General features: G+C 34.1%; 1 protein-coding gene across 11 annotated transcripts in view; it reads left to right on the forward strand.

The window, feature by feature from the left end:
- The window catches only part of DMD (dystrophin), a 958,404-nt gene that overhangs the window by 787,914 nt on the left and 151,032 nt on the right, over nucleotides 1-19,458 (forward strand). For all 11 annotated transcript variants that reach the window (XM_032193124.1, XM_032193145.1, XM_032193154.1 and 8 more), the window contains one exon: nucleotides 7,851-7,997. In XM_032193124.1, coding sequence (XP_032049015.1) covers nucleotides 7,851-7,997 — 147 coding nt within the window. The remainder of the gene's footprint in view (nucleotides 1-7,850; nucleotides 7,998-19,458) is intronic.

Here is a 19,458-nt window from a genome sequence, read left to right on the forward strand (position 1 = left end):
AGAGATTTTCCTAAGCTTGTAAACATAAGTTAAAGTGTTGTTAAGGCCATAAAAAAAAAAAAAAAAAAAAAAGTAACACACACACAAAAAACTGCTCCCAAGCTATTTTTCATTGTAAAAAATGTTTCAAATAACTAGGAGATGTTAAGAGTAGTGACTGGATTTGAAAATCATTGTTGAAAATCTCAATTACTTGTTATTAACTTCATGATTGAACAATTGTGTAATGATTGAAAATTATTAGATGGTATTTATTAGATGGTAATTATTAGATAGTTTCTGTTTATTTAATATAATTTTTAATACAAACACAGCTAAACTCAGTCTCAGTACTACTGACTTGTACATGAGAATATGACTTACTATGTACATGCTTTTGTGTTCCTTTTATCGATATGAATGCTAAGCAACAGTAATTTCTTGCTCACGGTACAGCTGCATTGTTGCTGTCTGCTCTGACAAGGCATTGAGGTTCTCTGTGCTGGACTACATTTAAACATATATGGTAGATAGAGGGATCAGTAAGAATCAGCTTGGTAAAAGAAAAAGCAATTTTATTGAAGCACTGACAATTCACGTTAGCAAACAATAAATAAAAGCCAGCCTGTATTTTACTTTACATTTTTTTCTCATTGCATAAAGAACAAGTCTTGTTCTGAGAATACACTTCCTCTTCAGGGTATCCTTTCCAAGTGACATAGGGGAATTTAGTCACACTATTCCATTAACTTCAGTGGGACAGAAGTTACAGGCCCTTGATTTAATTTTGGTTGGATTCATGAATTCTATGTTCGGCTCGTTATCAGCTGTTGCACATGTGGCTGAGGGAGAAGAGGGGTCAAGAAACAGAAATTGTGCATTGTACAGTCAATATTCCTTCCTGAATTTTCACTTATGAATTTTGTGATGGAAACTCCCTGAGGCTAGCAAAGTATATAATATCTCTATTGTTATTGAAATAAGCTAATTCACTGTTTATTTACTCTTCCACTTAAATGAGTCATGAATTTCCTTACAGTTTTCAAGAAACTGATTTATGAATCCTAAACAAAACATGTCCTTTTCATGGCATTGACAAAAGGCATCTCCATTTGGTGAGGTCTTTATGTATAAAAACTTAGACTTTTGTATCTTTAGCTCCCTTCTGATCATTGGGCAGCCTTCCAAAGGGGAAGTCAGTGCTCTTCTATATGATAGAGACCAATAAACAAAAGAAAGGAAAAACAAAAACAAAACAAGATGGCATGTGAAATAGGACATGCGTAGAAGGACAATAACAACAACAGCAACAACAAAGTAATCATGTTTAAACAACTTTGCTCTTTGCTCAGAGAGTTGGTATTCCAAAAAGAGTTGAGGGCTGTGTGGTGGCTTTTACAGTTTTTTAAATTTATTTGTTTATTCAACAGGATACCCAAAGCACTAGCAACTTTAATGGAAAAGGACCTGAAAATGATTGTGGGGGTGGAGGGTGAGTGAGTAGGAGAGAGTGGTTAATCTGCATATTCTGAAGTAAGTAGGAAACCAATCTACTGGCACTTGAGTTCTAAAAGGGTCTTCAAGGGATAGATGAGCATAGAAAGCATATCATTCAGTGTGATCATCTCGGGTTAAAAATACCGCAGCTGAAAAGATAAGACGGGGGAATGAAAATACTTGGTTTCAAACATAACTGTAATATGCACATATCAGAAAACTGATGGAAATAAGTAAGTAGTAACATCTGTTGTAACATCCAAGTTACAAATTGCACAGTAAAGAAAGAGTTAAGTTTCTGACAGTGATGGCCTAATGCTATATTTTATGAAGGTTAGGAATCAAATCACAAAGGTGAATTAATTTTATCAAACTAGCCTAAAATCCTTTGGAATTTGAAATTCCATCGCCAAATAGAAAATATGGAGTGTTAGGGAACACTAAGAAGATAATTGGTAAGGGAGACATTTAAAGAAGGGAAATTACAGTAAGTGCCTTGTTAGAGCATGCTTTTAAGATTACATTTTTAGATATATTAAAAAAAAAAAAAATCAATGCTTCATGGAGTAACCTCTTAGGGTGGCCACAAATGGGAGAAGAAATATTTGGCATGGTACTAAGCAATACAGGTTCAAAACATTGCTATCATAATACGGATCATTATGGACTAAAGGTCAACATTTTTGCAGGGATAAAACAAAATAAAAACAAATCAAAAACAAAAATAATAAAACTATCTACCACAGCGACATTCAGTTCGCAGGAGAACTATACACAGATGAGGAACTCTGCTTAAAAGAATCCAAGAAGAGTACAATTTGAAGACACCATGGAGACACTATGATGGAAGCTGAAAATAAATCCATCTTCTTTAAATAGAAGGATTTTCAGAAGACCTTGAAAGCTGGGGTGACTAAAGAAAAGTGTAAAAAAATATGTTTTTAAAAAGTATCCATAGAACAAAATAATAAGATTAAGACTACCATGTTACAGAACTAGGTAATTATTCAGTCAAGAGTTCTAATGAAATTAAAGAATAAAACAGCTATTACTAGTAACACTGTTTTATTGCTTAAAATTAGTATATTATGAGGACTGGAAGGTGGCAAATATAGCATCTATAGTACATCCATCTATAGTGCATATAATCAGGACTGTGGACCTACAAACCAAGAAATTTGTGAAAAAAGTATACTGTAGAAGAGACAATGTAGCTTTTGTAAAAGTAGGTAAGCCATACATCTCTTAGTGTGCCTTCAAGAAAACAGTGAGCATGTCGACAATGGGGTATTGGCGTTTAGGGATTCCAAAATGATTTCAAAAATATTGTACCTAAAAATACTGTGGGATACAAGAGAAAGGATAAGGATTAATAACCACTTATCTAGTTATTTATTTCCTGTAAAAGGCAGAAAATAGAAAGCAGAGGTTAACGTTCAGTTTTCCTAATGAGTGCCACTGCACTCAGGAAGGTCTATTCTGTCTAGTATGCACATAAATGAACTGAAAAGGAGAATGAATAACGCAGTGACATATCATGTTGATGATACAAACCTATTTAAAGCCCTTCAGGAGGGGATGAATTGCAAACACCTATAGAAGGACCTCACAGTACTGGATGGAAATAAAGTGGTAGCAGATGAAAATCAGTGTTGATAAATGTTAAGCAATGCATTTAGAAAACTAATCCCAATTTTATATGCACAGTAATGAGCTCTCATTTAGCCCTTTTAAATATTTCTTTAACACTCATGAGAGAGATCTTGGAATTGTAAGCCCTGGTTTTCTGAAACCACTTGGCACTTCCAGCACTTTAATACTCACCACTATTCAGAATGCCAAATCAAACGTTAGGAATACTTGGTAAAGCAAAAAATATCATTATACCATGGTATAAGACCTTGTATCTTGTATATTGTAGGCAGTGTTCTAGTCCACCAATTTCAAAAATATATCAGATCAAAAGTATGGAAAGCTCCTGCACAAGGACAGTAAAAATGAAGTAGGAGCATGATTTATTTTGTGTAATTTCACATCTGCCAGGTAGGTGTCTGTGTATGATCTAGTTGTCTATGTTCCCACTCTAGTGAATGCAAATCTTCTCAGTTTAATCTCTGTAATTCAGAATGTGATTCATGCCGTCCTATAGTAAAAAAAAATATATGTTATGTTCAGCTTCTGTTTTGATCAGTGATTGAATATAAAGGCACTATATGGTGACTAGCTCAGATCTAAATATCTTCTTTATATACACATTTAATTGGATATGTCAATTTTTGAATATAAACCTGGAAGGAGTAAATATGTTAAAGGTTTTATAAAGTCTGGAATAGCACAAAGAAAGTCTGCTAAGAAAGATTGATTATTGTTTCTCATGAGCTAAGAATGGGAGAAGATTTCAAGTGATACATTAAAAAAAAAAAAAAAAAAAAAAAAAAAAAAAGAACATAAGAGGTGGTTCTTTAACCTAAACATTCTAAACATTGAGTTTATAGACTATTTTGGATGGTAAAAGCCTATGTTAGTTCAAAAATCAAGTAGATAATTTCATGTAAGAATAATTCTTCAAGATCTAATTGAAAAAGAGAGACAAATTCTGGCTCCAGAATCCCTGAGCCCCAAAATTGCTGAGCTGGAAGAGTACAGCAAGGAGCGGGGATACTCAAGGTTTCTCAGACTTTCCTTCTTCCCCAAGCAATTGTTGCTCTCAGAGACAGGAGGGGCAAGATGAGCTTTTCATCTAGCTGCTGCTTTTTTCGTTATGGCTGCTGTTATGCTCTAGACTCCTACTATTTGGCTGGCTGTGGTATGTCTTCTAGAGTCCTTGCTAATTTTCCAAAGCTTTTTAAAATATTTTCTAACAGGACTGTACGGATCATTTAAAATCCAATCTACCACCTACAGTAGCACATAGCATTGAAATTCTTTCTTGCATAGGGACAGTCATAATGAAGATAATTTGGGGCTGTTTCTCCTATCGCTGTTCACACTGAGAAGTCATTTACATCCTGAGCCATTTAATTGGTTCAAATAGGCTTCTTGTTGTGGTAGTGGAATACTACTCACCATGTACATTTGTTTTTAAATTACCAACACTATAGTTAACTTTTTTTTTTTTTTTTTTTTGCTATGAACATATGATAGGTTTGGTATTTTTTATGTAGAAAGAAAAAGTAATGGAAAAATGAAAGAGTCTGAATACAAACTGATTATTAAAAATATAAACATTACTGTAAAAGATTTTAATCATACTGATGAAAATCACAGGTAAGTAGAATTTCCAAATTTCTGCTTCTATAGATGAAAATTATTGTATAACATAAATGATTACTATTTCTTAAAATTGTTTGAATACTTGGTGTGGGAAAAAAATTAATTCATACAAAATTTCACTCAAACGAAAACAAAAACCTAGCTCTAGAAACATGTATGGTTCTGGTGGACTGGTGGACTGGTGGACTGGTGGACTGTTTGTGATAAACTGTTGCTCACCATAATATTGTAGTGGCTGATGTTTTTAATCATACAATATCACATGACAAGTCTTCCTAAGGATATTTTTTTTATTTTCTGTCTTCAGTTTTTAATTGTAAAATTATTGGCATTAATTAGATAGTCATGCATTAATTAGAATTCTTTCGGTTTTGGTGTTTCTTACAAATTTTGGTCATTATAACTAACACAAATGCTAGTAAAAACTCAGGCTTAGTAATAATAGAAAACAGACTATCAAATTTAGAAACATTGAAAATGCTATTATATTTTGTACGTTGGAAAATTAGCATAACTGCAAAAGTCAATATTCCTAAAGAAACAAAAAAACGATTAATAAGGAAATAATGTCCAAAATACGGGGAGATATGTTTTCATATTTACTTTCATGTATTTCTTTGATTTATTTATTTATTTATTTTGTCTCATGACTTGCTTCTGTTCATAAGCTTTCTCTCTCTGTAAAATAAGGTATGCTCACTAAAACATGTTGACAAATCATGACAGATCTTCTATTTCACCTTAATTTAGGTATAATGATTGTATGATTTACAGAATCATTTGTGTCAATCCTAAGTGAGACCAGTATTTTCAAGTCAACATTACAGATTGAAATAATTGGTCTGAAATCAGCAAGATACCTCAGTGCATGCTTAAAAACAATCAGTGTTTAAGCTTAAACGTACGTGCTTTGCCTGGGCAATGAATTTTTCAATCCAAGCTTGATCCTATGGACATAGAAATTAATAGCAAATTAAGTTGGCTTAATGCAGGAACTGTTTTAGTGCAGAAACTGATCTTTGCAATAGATGCTCTCCATTTTTTCTAACAGTATTTTAAATTCATATACAATGTGGGCATTGGTATCACTAGCTAAAAGATGTTCACTCATCTTGGAAAACAGGTAACACTGGCAGAACCCATGTGACCATCCCAATCATAAATGACAGACTTGTGGCCAGAGACCCTAGGCCACTAAATCTGACAAGTCACAGAAAAAAAAAAAAAAAGAAGAAAAAAAAAAAAAGTGAAATAATTATTTGCAAGCTAAATTCTCACACTGTGATATACATATCTCCAGCCTTGGAACAAACGCCTATATTTAAAGCATGTTTTTGTTCTTCTGAACTCAATTATTGGCTTAAATGATCAGATTAAGCAAATATATAACTCTGTGGGATAAAATCAAACATGCTAGATTTTTTCCTTTTCTTTTTACCTCTGGTCTTGCTCTCCTCACGACACTATAAATCTGTGTTCTTCCCAGTAACATCATCTGTGTTCCAGTGGTATGAAACAGGTGTGATGGAGAAGTGAATTGTATGGCATGAACGTGATACATGCCTCTTCTGTCATATCATGGCATTTGTGTCATTCTCTGCATTTACCTTTACAAAATGCCCATCACTTCTGTTTGTGCATTTTATGAATTTATATTTAGTTATTCACTATACATGAATGCCTCACTATACATGAATGCCATTGAAGTCTATCTAACTCCTTATGTTGTAGGGCAATTTAGCATAATTAGAGGACACAAATCTGTTTTTGAGAGAAATTTGAGGAACAATTTTTCAATGCTGTTTGCCTTTAGTACAGTTCATGTACACTGTACCGTTCATGTACACAGACATCCTAATGTCTGTGAGTGTCTTAATACAATTTACATTTAAGGTTTACAGAGATACTTTGTGAGGATTTTTGATGTTTGCATCACATGTTGGTGAAATGATTATTAGGAAATCATTTCAGGTTTTCTGATTACCCAAAATGAGATGCAGACCATATGTGTTCTGTATTAAAAATGCTGAGAGAAAGGAGCTGGAAAGGAAGACTAATACAGCAAATAAATTATCCTGCCTTTGTGAGCAGACATCGTAGGGCAAGAAAAAGTGGTCCTGAAAATGACAGAATTTTCCCCTTAGAAATGGCTCGTTGGTACATTTTGACACTATTTGTCATGTAAAAGATTCATAAATGTCTCCTTAGAAAAGATAGATATGGAACAGTGGGAAATCTGCATAGAGCAACGTCTCTTCAGTGGAGTCATGGTGCCCTGAATTTATCTGAATTTATTCTAATACATCATGGTAGCATCATCAGCAGGTTGTTGATTTTAAAATCAAGAGACAGCAACTAGCAGCTTTTGGTTATCACATACATTTCTGAAATTATTAATCGGACTGTTCTTATGCATAGTTCTAATGGTCATCTCACAAGATACATTATTTTTCTGAAATATGAGTCATGAAAGCTAGTTTGGTATTCATAGAAAGAAGGTTCTGCTTTGTTGTTATTTTTCCCTCCCTCCCTTCCTTCCTCTCCTCTACTTCCTCTTCTTTCTCTCCTCTCTTCAAACTTTTTATATGTAATACACAAGATACCCCAGGTAAGACCATGAACACAATTTAAGCATTGTTTTTTTTTTTTTTTTTTTTTTTTTTTTTTTTCTTTCTTTCTTTCTTTAATTCAATGTATTTGGGTACCACAGTCTTCCCACACTTTCATCACTTTAATGCATTAAAGAGCATTTGTCCCTCCTGTCTACCCTGAGGAACACATCATGCACATGTAAACAATGAGACAGAGAGAAGCTTGCACTACAGTGAACAGTCCAGTGGGTGTTCTGCTTAGGGATTTGGTTTAACCAGCCAAAAATTGCAGTGAAGGCTCCAAATTTCTATCACCTTCTTAAATGCTAGGCCTTACCCTTGAGTCCTACAGCCCATGCTGTTATATGAGAAGACTTACCTGTTTCATGACTAGTGCACCCCTTCCTTTCAGCAGCATGGAACACCTTTATTTTGCTGATCAGCTGGTAGCAGAGACAATAGTTTTTGAAGTTATTTCTTATCTTTATTTACAATGTTTAATTTGCACAGGTTTATCGAGCTGAAATTGTGCCGCTTAAAGAGAAGGTGCATCAAGTCAATGAGCTGGCTCACCGGTTCACTCCCCCTGATATTCAGCTCTCCCCATACAATCTCAGCTGTGTGGAAGATCTGAACACAAGGTGGAAGGTGCTACAGGTAGGTTTCCCATAGCTGTTTTCTTTGTGCTGCTCTGATGCTTTTTTTTTTTTCTTCTGTGTGGTTGTTTTCTCTATGGGGAACTAAAGGGTTACTAAAGGAATGAAAGAGGAAACAGGTTGGTACTGGAAAAGCACATTCAATAATTCTGTTCCTTTGAGAAAACGGGAGGTAAAGTTAACACTGTATTTTCATATACTTCTTTTATCAAGAAGTAGAAATCAGTTAACCCAGTTTTTCATGCAGTTAAAGTTCTTATACAGTTAAAATTCGTAAAAGTTTATTTACTTTTTAATATTAATACTTAGAAATTCTTGCTGCCAAATATATCATGTGATCATTTCTTTTAACTGACTTATCCATGTGTTACTGACATTTTTGTAGTGTATGTGGAAGATTCACACAAGACAGTTTACTTTAGCTCCTTCATTCCTTTTACTATAGTTTAAATAATTTGCAGGAGCAGTGGTTTTAAATATTTTCTGCGTGGGCAGATTAATGATTCTGCAGTGGAGCCTTTAAAGTAACATCATCGCAATCAAATGTAAAATTACAAGGCATTACATGCATTCAGTGATGAGCAAGATTTGGTACTGCTATTAAAGCTGTTCAGAAGGGGATTTTATAAGTTGATCTCTAAAGCAGAAAAAATATTAAGATTTATTATGAAATTAAGGTGAACAAACTATAAGTTAAATATTGAAAAGTTTCTAGCCTCTTTGGAAATTTTGTTTACTTATCACTTAAGTTTCACATTCATTTACTTTGTCGTGTGAAAGACTTAAAAATATATACCTTCACTGTATCTTATCACTGCACTGTATCTTGGCTTGGAATTTTAGGAACAGGGTGTATGAGAGAGAGTGTGCATTTATGCATGCGCTGGTATATGCTGGTGTAGCTCCCACAGCAGGGAAGTAATGTTATAAGTAAATGTAAGTAAATGCAATTAAATAAAAAAAAAAATGTAATTAAATAAAATAAAAGTAAAAGCCAGTACTTAAGGATCGCTTTTATTTTTTATTTACTTTTTTTTTTTTTTCTTATAAAGTTATTTACTTTTATTTTTTCTGCATCACTGCTTCACATTTTGAAGTTGTGTCATTGTATTTTCCTTAATATATTGCAGAAGTGTGAAGGAAAATGAAATGTTTATTCAGGACATTCACAGTTAGTTGAGACAACTTTACCAGATTCTCAGATCCTTTGTCTATTTATGTATACATGGCATGGTAATGGTTTAAAAAGTGTTTTTCAGGTCTAAATCGCTTAATTAAGATTTGAATATGATGAAGGGCATTCTTTTATAACTTTTTCCAAAGAAAAATAAAAACCTCTTCCAGTTCTCTTACAGTTCAGTTGTCCAAATTTCTAGTTACTGTGTGTGAATCTTATACATGAAAGATATATTCATATACTCAAATGGGAAATCTTCCTTAAGATTCTGCAAATCTTGCATTACAAGGAAAGTTATTTATTTCCAAATTAAACAGTGAGTGTAAACTGAGGCAATGATAAAAATGAATAAAGTGGCAGCTAATGCAACTGTAACAAGATAGATGTTTCTTCCCCTACAGGAGATGAAGGGATTCCAATTTTTATATTCCAGTATTATTATCTTTCTATAACCTTGGCAGTTCCTCTTCTTATTCTGTAATTTTATTAATTTTATTTTTTTTTCTACTTTTTCCTTTTTAGCTATGTTTTGACTTATGTCATCTGTAAGTAGTTGATGAGAGCAAGAGACAACTTTTCTAAAGATCTGGGACCAAAATTCTGGCTCATCTATAATTAGACTAATTAACGTGTTGCTAAAATCATAGTTCTTTTCAATCTTATTGTAGTAGTTTCAGGTTCCCCCTTCTGAGAAGACAGAGTTTTTGTTCCTTTTTGGAAGCTGAGTTTTCCCATCAGACTTTTCAGTAAAAAAAATTTGTATATTCCATGAGAAATGGGACTTCCGCCAAACCCGCAGCTGTCATGGTTCATGAATGGTATCTCATTTATTTAATTGGCTATGCCACTTGGCTTCAGAAGTCATATAGCCATGTATTTTTCTTCATTTCTAGTGGCCTGAGTCTCAGTTTTGCCCAATGTTTGTCTGCAAAAATATGCATATAGATTCATTTTACAGTTGATTCATTCTTGAGAGATCCTATTTATTTATTTGTGCAGGTGAGTGGAGAAATGCCAGCAATCTGGTTAGGGAATCAATTCTTTTAATGATGTGTGTGTCAAAAATTGGAAAGCTTTCTTAATGAAATGGGAGGACATTGTCATTGTTCTTTGTGGCATGTTTAGGGCAGTCAGTGAAAGAATGTGTGTCAGTAAGTGTAAGCAGACATGGTTATCATCAATGGCCATGCTAACACACCCAAAAAAATATTAAACCATGTTAGAATTATAATGTTCTATGTGATGAATTTCAGTTTGATAAAACTGTAAAAGTTTTTGGTTTTGTTATAGAAAATAGAATCACAGAATCACAGAATCACAGAATTTCTAGGTTGGAAATACATTCATTTTAGAGTTGTGTTATTCTTTTTTATTTCATTTATTTTATAATTTTGTCCTCTTTCAAGAGCAAAAGATTTTTTTTGTTGTTTTTAAGAACCGTGCAGAACGGTAATTTATCCTGTTTTATATTTCCATTTCAATATGCATGTAGAAATTTCTTTTGATGTGTTTTTTCTTATATATGTTTATACTTGATTAAAAAAAAAAAAAAATCACTGTTTATAATTAAAAAGGAAAACACTGAAAATCTAGGAAATGCAAGAAAATGCATCTTATATGTGCAACCTAAATTTTGTAACTTAGTGTAGAGCCTTTAAGTATATTCTGATTTATCTGGTTATTGTATAAATGATAAGAAGAGAATGGGCATAGTATTTGTTATCCATTAGTCTTGTTTCCTAACAAAATGAGACTTATGCAGTTTACTTCCACCTGTCAGCATTTATAGATTATGTTTGGCAGCACACGTCTATATAAGTCACACAACACTATATTTAGAATAGTGGGGAAAACTGAGGTTACAATACTATAGAAAATACATTCACTGAAAACCAGCATCCACTAGCTTTGTTGCTTTTTGGCCAAATAGTTTTAGCTAAATGAAGTATGCTGCTCTTTAACTTATTTATTAGTCACTCTTGAAATTGTACTGAAGATGGGAATATTCATATTCTTGATCCATAATACCCAAACATCTCAAAAAAATATATATTTTTTTTCTGTAGAAGTCCCTTTGACAAGGAAAGTACACTAGGGGAATTAAAGTTGTATGTTTCAGTTCTGCAAAGACTATGGGAGTTAAGAGTTTTTGACTTAGATGCAGAAATTGCACAGATCGCTTCATATTTTGTCAACATCAAGAGAATATGGCCTGATTTTTTTTGACACCTTTTTAGGTGTGTGACCTGATTCCAATCAGCTATGTTTAGACTTCTCAATATGAAAATTAGTTGTTGTTTAAGGTAAGAGTGTGTGAGCTTCATCAGGGTGAAAACTGGGAAGTGTAGAAAGCTACCAGCAGTCAGAACAGTGGAAACAAACAAGGACAAAAACAAAATGAAACTTGCAATTATAAGTTGATCTTCAATCCTGACTTCCATATCACAGCTCCTTTTCCTTGCCAAAACATTAACAGCTGTCAGAGCTCATAATTTGTGGGACAGATTTTCAAATAAAATAAAGTTGGACAGGACTGCATAGGGTCAGGTAGGGTAGGATTTGTTGTCAGCTATCTCTTGACACCAGGGGGATGATGAGTAGTAGCAGTCTCTAGTTGGGCTCTGTAGCCTGGAGGGGATGTGCTTTGCTGACACAGATCATCTGTCCATTCAGCCCTGCTTTGGTTTGAAGTGAGGTTAAAGCAGATATAGGAAGGAACATGGTTATTGCAGACAGAGCATTCATAGGTTAAGAGCTGCCCTGTAAATGCCCTCTCTAAATGTGATTGGAAGCAGTACAAAACCTCTTAGATTCTACGTCCTGGTGCCAAAGTACTGTTAAAGGTTTTTAGAGATAGAGAATGTAAACCTGGCAAAAAGTATTCCTCTTTCTCCCCATTTTTGCTGATCCTTTTCTGTGAAATGCTTGGATTTTTTTTAGATAAAACTTCATTTAAAGTGATTAAAAGCCTAAGGTAGAGAAATAATAAGCAAATTTCAAGTTCAAAAGGTTCATGTTAGCCTTATGTTTTTTTCCTCCGTTGATTCATTTTGTCTTGACGTATCAATTATGTATTATATTACCGCAGGTATTTTTATGTCAGGCTGCCTACTTGCAGGTTACAGAGAGCCTTTACAGACTTTAGGCTATACAGTTTGTGCAATATTTTCTAAATCTTTTTGCTTTGGTAAGACTTGAAGTTAAGATATTTCTGCCAGTTTAGAAAGTGCTATTAACAATGTTGGTTAAAATACTAAAAAATGTCACTAGCATTAAGTTATGAAATGTCTTTAAAACCAGCCTTTGTATGGATGTCATTTTCAGAATATTTTCACAGGAGCCCTCTAAAATTGACACTGGAGTTTTCACCACACCTTGAGTAAAGCTGAGTGTCTTGACCTTGCATGGAAAATTCTGAGTAGTCTGGAAGTCTTGTATTAGTAAGTTAACAGTATAAGAGAAAGCATTTTAGACTTAAAATAGCTGAACTCCACATATGTGCTTTGTGTGCAAATGTTTTCTATAAAATACTTCTGAAATTGGATCCATCTGAGAAAACACAGGTAAAAGGAATTATTTTGAGATGATCATTGCTTCCAGTGGCTCATCTAACCCATTTGATCCTTGTTCTTGCTGTTACTTTATAAACCACTGATGTTGTAATGACTCTTAGAAATGTACCCCTTAGTTGAAGAACATAGTATAAATTGTGGGTTTTGACTTGAAGTTTACAAATTCATTTTTATTCATAGTACTTTGTACCTGGAGAATCATAGCAACCGACAAATTATATGTCGTGGAAATTAATTCTTTGGTGTACAGCATTTTGTTTGGGAATTCTCAAATGCATATCTTCAAGACACAACCTTTTTCTTCTATTTTCTTACATGTTTGAAGTTGGTTCTCTGCCATAGCTCAGTTTGTTTAAAAAAAAAAAAAAAAAAAAGCATGAAGAATTAGTATTAATCAAGCTAGGACATTAAACCTAAGTCTACATTTGCAGATAGTTTATTAGATGTAGTTTGATGTTGTCACTTCCTCCCATCCAATTCCTTATATTGGTCTCAAGTGTGTTGTGTCCTTTCCCCTCCACTACACTCATTTATGACTTTTTTTTCATCTGTACAAACAGTGAGTTCTGTCCTACTTATCTGACATATAGCTGATATTACAGCACTGCTTCAGCAGTGCAGTGATTTTTTGGGTACTCAGAATAAAAGAATGTGTCTTCCATAAAATAGCTTTGTGTTTCTTGTATATCCCAGCATTCCAGTTGCTTATCTCAAAACATCACATTTCAAATCCTGAATTGACTTTGTCTGTACTTTGCCAGCCAAAGAGCTAAGATAACTGAATTTGGTTTGCACATCAGTTGTCATAGCTGTCTGCAATATACTCCGGAATTTGGCTGGCTAGGTTTACCTTTAAGAGAAAGGGTTTACATTTTTCTCATAAAGCCTTCATAACTTCATTCAGTTGTGAATGACATTTGGATTAGTGACATGCCAGACTGGTCTTTTGCAGAAACCATGCAGGTTTCTTCTTTGAAAAAGTTAAGACCTAATCCTTTTTCTTCATCAGTGAATAGGAGGTCAACTCCTAGCAAATAAAGTTTCTGAAAGACAGAGACAAATCCAGTTTTATTATGACCACTTTTCTCTTCAACACTGTGTTCAGTCATTCCCACAACTGATGGGATAAGCCCGTGATGTCTAATGGTGTCAAGACTTAGTGATAATTTTAGCGTTACCAATGACACTCAACACATTTTTTTGAAATTATCTTAACTACCTTGTGCATGAATGTACACATTTTAAATAAGTCTCCATTTATGGATCAGAAAAGTTTCTCTTCTGTGAACCTTATGAAGCTTAGGGGATATAAATGGGAATAAAGTAGCGTTGATTTGATGCAAGTCATAGTAGTTTTTCTATTTGACAGTAGTTCTGGTAGTTTGCGTAGTGTAAGGGTCTGTCCTCTTCCCTAAAGAAGGGAGCCAGAAAAACAAATTCTATTTCACATACATTTGTGTTTATAATTATTATACAGGCCAAAACCCTTGAATCAAAACTAATCGAGCTTTGCTGATGCAAACTGTACAAAACAGGACATGGAAAGGTTTTTGGACAGAAACTGTGATAGTACATTATTCAGCATGTTTACTGAAAACATGGTTATATTTAAGGAGAATATGGATGCTGTAAAATTTACTACTGTTAGTCTGTGAACTTGAACCAGAAAACAAATCACAGACTCAAGTATACCATTTACATGCTATAATATGCATTTTGGTATTCAGTGGTAGCACTGCTATGGGAAGGACGAGGTGTGAGGCAGACTTCAGAACGGCGTGTGGGAGCTAGGCCATGATTGGCTATTGGCTTTGGCTGCTCTGCCATCCTTCACAACTGTGCATTCCTTTTGAGCTTGCATATCTCAGATATACTTGAACACCCCAGGAGCAACATTTGTGCCTTTTGATGCCAGAAGAAAACCCCCTTATTGTATTTCTTGTATTTATTGAAGAGCATCCTAAAAAAAGATGTAAAAGCTAATAGAAGAAAAATTAAAAAAAAAAAAATAAAATAAATACATAAAAGATTTGCTGTTTTCAGAAGGCTAACCAATTCTTAAGCCTTTAGATAGGAAATACCATTTGTTCCTGATCCTTCTATCTCTTTGGAGGAATAGTTCTACAAAGTTGAATTCACAGTTGTGAACAAAGTAGATTTCATGAGCTCCCAGGCTATATTATTTACATGATCAGTATATTCACACAGCAGTGTCACTGCTTAGAGATACTGTATTTTACTGTCTTTCGCATATTCAGACAAGCTCTAGCTTGCCAGAGATATTTTTCTTTTTGAATGAGCATATAACTAACAGATGTTTGTTTTTGGCCCCATGTCTACATTCTTTGAAAGCTGGAGAATTAAATTGCTGACATTCAGACAACACTAATTCACATATCCAGGGAGCCTAATTTGCCATCCCTGAGATCCTGATTCCTGGTGTTCGTGGGTTTAAAAACCATTTCAGCGACACAATATAAGAATAGGCTGGGGAGTTTCAATAGTATGCTCCTGCTAAACATAATCACATTTTATAAACATCTGCGTCATTACTGGTGTGATTCATCTGAGCTGTATACAGCTGTGTTTCCAGTTTCAATTAACAGTCCCTTAATTGCATATCCATCTCATGTTACTAATTTAGTTAATTTATTCATAATTAAGAGTATTCTATTTTCTACGAAGGTTTGTTGAGCTTAGAGCATTATAAAAAAAATAAATCATGCTCATTGCTGAGGGATTTTTATTCTTACAACAGTCACATCAGAACAAAAATGTCATTCGCATACTTAGAGAGGAAGGCAAGATACGAGACCTTTCTTCTTTTCTCAGTGTGAAATGAGAAATCTTTGGGAGTGTTTTGCTTTCTGTTGGAAAACAAATGATAGTATGAACGTGCTCTTGTCTCCTCATTTTTGCCCTTCTCTCTTCTGCCCAAAATCTAATATAATTACCTGTTGATTAGACAGATACAACAAGTTTTTATATACAAGAAGAAGTGATAACAAAAAGGGTGTTACAAGAATAATGGGTAATATCAGGTATGTAGGAGACATGAATCATTCTCTCACACATTTTTGTCTTTAACATTTATATTTTAGAGTACAATACATTTTAAAGGACCTGTGTGATTAGGAATTGTGAAATATAAAGTAAATGTGAGACACATTCAGGTGGAAAAGAAGGAGTGTCTAAGCAATATTACTTACCAAAAGAAGTGTTTGCTCATTAGAAAATATATTTTGTATATCAGTACTAGAACACTGTATACAAAATCCGAGAATCATGCCTTCCTGCAGTTGTCTATAGCATAATGATGTTCTTCACTTACCGTTCTAGCTGGAATGGTTACAACTGTCCAGTACTTTGTACTTACAGATACTATCTTCTCTATTATCTTTACATGCCCTGCTGGGATATACATGCTAGGATATGTCTGCAATATTAAGGAGCTGTAAGCATAAACAGTCCTCTTTAAATTAAGGGAATAAATGAAAGAAAGGAAAAAAAGGGAAGGAGGGAAGAAAAAGGAAAAAAGGAAAATGAAAAAAGAAAAACTCAGCTTTTTCTGACTTCATTTGGCACAAATGGTATTTTGATACTTGTTACTAGTAACTTTTGTTACTAGTGGGAAGGTGAGTAGAACAAGTGAAATGCAGAGTCCCTTTCTGGAAATGAAGAGAGGAATAAATACAAGGCAGTCAGTCATCCCTTTTTTTTTTTTTTTAAAAAAAAAAAAAAAAGTGTGCATATATATATATGTATATGTATATATATTTATTTATTTATTAGCTGGTGCAACTATCGATTCATGAGTAGGTTATCACATTGCTATAACCTGAAGTAAACATAGGGACCTCCAAGTTGTGCTGAAAACATTGAAATAGTCTGATCAATACATCTCAAGCAGAGCTTCAGGTTTTTAATGACAGCTGCTGAATCCCTTCTAGCTCAAAATCAGAGTTGTCTGCAGCTTTTCCCTTTAATCTTCCAATTCCTCCAATCTCCTTGATGCTCTTTTTAGTTTCTCTCATTGCTCTTTCTCCTTGAAGCTTTCTTTCTCTTCATTCTCCTTGTTTGTCATACTATTTACAATCATACCACTACTTTTTAAACAAAAGGCTAGGAAGAAAGTCATTAAACAAGCAAACAGAGTACAAAACCAGAAAAGTTATAATGTAATATGAAAGAGATGGAAAGAGGAAAAGTGAAATATAAGGTACAGATGAGGTAGGCTTTTAGTCATGGCAGTTTTATGAATCACAACTTTTTGGTTTCCCTGGGGGTTGCTTAAGATCAGAGTTAGTGACAGATACAGCCATACTTTAAGCAGAATTCTAAGGCTCTTTGGAGCAGTTTCATGATTTTTTTTCTTTTACTTGTCAAATATTAATGCTGGAAAGTAATCTAGTGAAGATAATAAAAGTTTGAACCATTTCAACCTTTTAGCAGCATACTCTGCGTATTTAGCAAATAGAATGACAGTTTTGGTGCTAACCTTGCTGTATGAATTCCAGGCTGCTCCACCTCTTTTGATTAAAATGGTGATTAGGGTTAGAGGCGATTATCACAATTTGCTGGAGTCCTGTTGTGTTGCAAGCTCAGGATAGGAGAGGGTGATACAAGTGCCTGCAGAAAGATAAATTTCAGGGGTTAATCAATCCGCAAGCTTCTACATATTTTTACTACATTTGATATTTGTATACATTCTCCAGATTTTACAATGGAAGAAAAGAAAAGCATTCATTTTTTGTATACAAAATATATATATATATATATTCCCCATCCAAGGACAGAAGGGTTTTCAAAATGGAGTTCAAAGACTTTTTAAATGTTAGCATGTTAATATCACACAGGAGGGTTGTTGATTTTTCTTTTCTTTCTTTTTATGCTACATTAAATGATAGGGCAATTCCACTTTGTACTTCAGATAGCAGATTTAAACACTGTGGAAGTCTGTGTGCATGTAAACCTATGTGAATTCGTATTTTAAACAGAATTGCACACTATTTATTTATTTGTCTAGACAGATGCCTGAGCCGCGTTAGCATTATATATTATATCCAGATCCTGAATTATACTCCTTTTTAAATTAAGCTGTTCAGATTTCTATCTGGTGTCTAAATCATTAAGACAACTTTGTTTTATTTCTGAACCCTTAGTTTTTTGACATTAGACATGGTATTCCCATCCATGCCTTTCCCAGAAGAGGACTTTGTGCATGAAGCACATGAAAAAACTGTTTGATTATTGTATTCTCCATAGTTTTATTGACAGAGAAGAAAATAAATGTCTGTTGAGAAAATGTTGCTACATTTTGTGCATTTCATTTTTGTCTTTAACCTCAGAGGACAATTTTATTCTATATTCTCAGAACTCCTGAGGGACCTATAACAGAAGATATGTCAATGTATTAGTAATCTTGATATTGCCTGAGTGCTGTTCTACAGTGCTCATGGTTGCTCCAGCTTACAGAGTGAACTGTTGAAGTGACCAACTCCAAGTTTCAGTCCTGAATACCCCATTGACTTAGTCATCACTTGTTCTGCTGCAGTTCATGAAGGTTTTAATAGAGAAATGTGTCTTTTACAATAAATATTTGTCTTGAACTGTATGTCAATTAGTATTTCCTTCCCCCCTCCCCCCCCCCCCCCCCCCCCCCAAGAAGTAACCAGAAACTGCCCTCTGATCCTAAATAATGCAATGATAGACCTCCCAGCTATCTGCACGTCTGTCTCTGGATCACCCAGTACCTCAACAGTCAAACATTTACTTGTTATGTTAAAAAAAAATGTGATGATTTTGAGTCACTCTCTTAGGACTGTATTTAAACTCTATTTAGCTGACCACTAAAGCCTGGACCTGACAAAGACAGAAAGAAGTCTCTAAGAGAACAAGGAAAGGAAGGAGATGTTTCAGGCCACCAAAATGAAGATTAGAGGTATCCCAGTCATGGAAAATGAATTTACCTCCCTGATAGCATGCTCACAAGTACTGCTTGTCTTGCCTGTGCTGGTCCTGTTTACTTCAGTGGAAGGCACATGCAAGTCAGCAAGATTTTTCTCCTTGTTTCCTGATCGTGTCAATTCATTATCCCTCACTTGTGAAAAATCTTCGGAAGTACCTGGCCTCTAATACTGAATGAATAAGTCTGTGCAGATTTGAGAACCTGGATTTGTTTCTGAGGTTTTTGCACATGCTGACTGCCCACCCAGAGGATTGTGTAAATCCCATTGAAGCAGCAGTCTCCCAAACTAATTCAGCAGGTTTTGGTTTTGTCTTTCCTTTATTTATTCATTTATTTAATTTGCAATATTCAGATGCATAGGTGAACTCCTAGAATTTTAATTATTTCTGTATCAGATGAGCTGCAGAAATGCAAAAGGGTTTTGGGATAGATTTAATTTTAGATAGCAGCTTAATTAACTGCATTTGTAAAAACTAGTGCAACTTTAATTAAATGTCTCTACATTAATTTAGTTATATAATTGAAAATGTATTGGGATAGTCTTTACAATTTATAACTCCTCCTGTTTGAGGATTTTAAATAACAGATGAAAAAAAAAAAAAAAAATAAGTATTTGCTAAATTTCTATCAATCTTTTTCAAGTAGTAGAAAGGTGCTTTTCTACCCTGAACATTTATTCAGTTTTCCAGAATTTATAACAAGATTAGATACCTAAAAACTCAACCTGTAGATGGTGACTAATGAT

Source organism: Aythya fuligula, chromosome 1, assembly GCF_009819795.1.
Source record: "Aythya fuligula isolate bAytFul2 chromosome 1, bAytFul2.pri, whole genome shotgun sequence".
NCBI classification, from domain to species: Eukaryota; Metazoa; Chordata; class Aves; order Anseriformes; family Anatidae; genus Aythya; species Aythya fuligula.